The following is a 3125-nucleotide window of genomic DNA, read 5'->3' on the forward strand; positions in this document are numbered from 1 at the left end:
TTGTAAATAAAAAGGTGGTTAAAATAAACAGGTTAGAAAAAAATACAGTGATGATAGTTATAGTTTGCTTATGTCTTCTCATTTCTGAGCAACTGTGGTTTAAGGGGTAGTTAGGTTCCCAAAGGTTTAAAAAAATTTTGGGGAAATGGAAATTTCACTTTTTTCCATTTAAAGTTTTAGAGAATTTTAATTTTTATTAAAAAGAAAAAAAAGAAAAAGGGGGGTTTTTTTTGTTCCCCAGTTTAGTGGATTTTTCCTTTTAAAATTGTTGGGTGGGGGGAAAAAAACAAAACCCCCCCCGTTTTCTCTGTTGAAATTGCGCTGTAAAGAATTTTAACTCCCTCTTTCACCTGGTAGCCCTTTTCCTGCTGAGTATGCGGTATAACCTCTGAATGTTCTTTAACAATTGGGAGTTTTGTCTCAACTTGGTGACTTGATATCGGATATTTGGGCTCAGGAGATGCCTTGATCTGTTCTGTTTCTCTGGTTGATAATGGCTCGGCTTTGACAATCGTCAGCGGAGTTACACTCTCAGTTAAGGCAGACATTACCTGTGAGGGGTGCTCTTTCTCAATTTCTAACTCTGTAACCTCAGGACTTTTGATTCGTTCAAAGTGCTGTTCTGTGAAGCCTTGATGTTCTTGAATGGCTGAGGTCATAGTAGCCATCTTGAGCTGTTTCAAAGGGGTTGCTACCACTGGTTGTGGCTGAACTGAAGCAGATATGACTCTCTCTTGAACTTCATGAGACTGCAACACAGCAGCTTGATGAGTCACCTGCTCCTTGTGCATAGTTGCAATGGAAACATCCAAGTCATGCAGAGTGTCAACCTGCTCACTCGCTACCATTTGCCTATCTTCTGTGCCAATGGTGTAAATTACCTGATGGTCTCCCTGCAAACTAGCACCTGCCTGTCCAGGTAGGCTAACACTGTACAAGCGAGATTCGGTGGCTTCCTCTTTCATGGACACTTTATAACTTCTTTGCTCTTGAACCAATTGCTGTTTATGAAATACAGAGACTTTTTTCTGGAATACTATCAGCTCAGCACTGCAGCTTGCCTCCCCAAATGGATTGACAGCCTTGCATGTGTAGAGTCCACTGTCTCTCTGTTGGATGTTACTCATGGTGAGGAAGCCAGAGCCATCTGGGTTACTTACAACAGAACAGGTCTGACTTGACTTAATTTGAGAACTACCCTTAAACCACTGAACATCAGGGAAAGGAGTACCAGTGACTCTATACTGAAATTTTACCTCGCTGCCCTCTGCACACTGCACAGGTTGGATTTGTGTGGTAAAGCATGGTGGTTGCCCTGGTAGTTTGAACATTTGTTCCACCCATTTTTCTGCTGCTGATAACTGACTCACTTGTACCTTTAACATTGTCTTGCAAGTGATTTGGCCAAATCTATTACTGGCGGTACAAGAGTACTCTCCCTCATATTCTTTCTTGACTTGTGTTATTATCAAAGTGTACTCATCTCTCTCTTCCACAAACTTATAAACTGTTGAAGAAGTGATAACTTTGCCATTGTGGAACCACTCAACTTTCGGCTTTGGAAAACCAGATACTGTGACGGTAAACCTAACTGACTCTCCTACGGTAACTTCAGCAGGTGTAAGCTTGGTCTGAAACACAGGTTTCTCTTTTTTCCTTTCCAAAGAACTAGAAAAACGTTTTTGTTCTGGCTTGAGTTCAAGTGTTTTTGATTTCTCAGGCAAATGTAGTGATGTGCTGTAGGTTTCTTCCTCTTCTTCGGTCTTCACAGTCAAACTAGAAAATTCTGTATGAAAATAATGGGATTAAAGATTCACCAAAATATCCTCAGAAATCACAAGAAAGATAAAGATGGAGGTCATTCAGTATTAGTCAAGAAGCGGACATAATAACGCCCTTAAGAGATTAAAAAGAAAAAAAGCAAAGTAACAACAATTGGTTTTTATCATAATTTTATTTAATTTTCATGTAAACAGAATTACAATAAATTGGTAGAACACATTTTCGTTTCTCACAAAATTACGGCACACAGATTAAGTTTTCTGTATTTCCATCCCTAAAGGTTTGACTACCTCACCTATACTTGTATCCCAAAATTAACAACAATTGATGAAACTGAAGGGCTCAGAAATGAGAAGACATAAGCAAACTATAACTATCATCACTGTATTTTTTTTCTAACCTGTTTATTTTAACCACCTTTTTATTTACAACCTATTAAATCCTTAACCCAATTACCACTACTTTTACAAAAACATGATCGAACTATACAACAAAAACGTTAGATTATTATCCAACTATATGCAGTCTTACTAATTCTGCAAATGATGAACTTGAGCAAGTAAAATCTATTCTCTCCAAACAATTTCAACTAACTATTCAAATCATTTTTCTTTACTTTTTTTCTGATCACACTTTTGGAACACTTTTGGAACACTTTTGGAAATTAATATCCATGCAATTTAAATTAAAATACCTTGAAAACTTTACCTTTATCTATTATTCCGGGCATGCATTTTCAATAAATTATATTAGATCTTTCAAAACTGTGCTTGAAATTCATCTGAACACAATTAACCATCAAAAAGAAAAAAAAACCCAGGACACAACCCAAGAGGAAAAAAAGAAAGAAAAACTAAACCTATCTCTACAGACTGGAACACTAATGTGAGTTACTCAAGAGTAAATAAGGAGCAAATCAGGTCTTTTCAATAAATTAGGGATCAACAATTAAAATATATACTACTGAAATACAATTTTGAATGCAGACTGAGGAAAAGTTTCTATACATAATTTCACAAGAATGTACAATTGTAATACATAAAAATGGTGTACTACATTACATCTATTCAAAGTAAACAAAACAACAAACATTGTTTTATAATGAACATTTTAAACTGCTGTCAAATTAAAACACTTTTAACAATGAAGTTGTTTCGGTATAACCAGCTTTGTTTTGGATAATACATTTGAATTCACCAGCATCACTGTGAGTTACATTTGTTATAAGCAGAGCCTTTTTATCGCTTAACCTGGAAGGAACAATTTTTCCTGCAAATTTTACCTCATTTTCTCTCTTCCCGATTTCTAAAGGGAACCCAAAACCCCCTCCCCTCAAACCTCAG

At 36.4% G+C, this 3125-nt stretch overlaps 1 protein-coding gene across 1 annotated transcript; it reads right to left on the bottom strand.

The window, feature by feature from the left end:
• Window positions 1-293: 293 nt before the first annotated feature.
• Window positions 294-1786, bottom strand: LOC127160102 (titin-like; the record flags this gene model as incomplete). Its single annotated transcript, XM_051102760.1, has 1 exon — window positions 294-1786. A coding segment is annotated over one exon (1493 nt), but the record flags the coding sequence as incomplete, so codon positions are not given.
• Window positions 1787-3125: the final 1339 nt, after the last annotated feature.

The sequence above is a fragment of the Labeo rohita genome, unplaced genomic scaffold, assembly GCF_022985175.1.
Source record: "Labeo rohita strain BAU-BD-2019 unplaced genomic scaffold, IGBB_LRoh.1.0 scaffold_2886, whole genome shotgun sequence".
Lineage (NCBI taxonomy): Eukaryota > Metazoa > Chordata > Actinopteri > Cypriniformes > Cyprinidae > Labeo > Labeo rohita.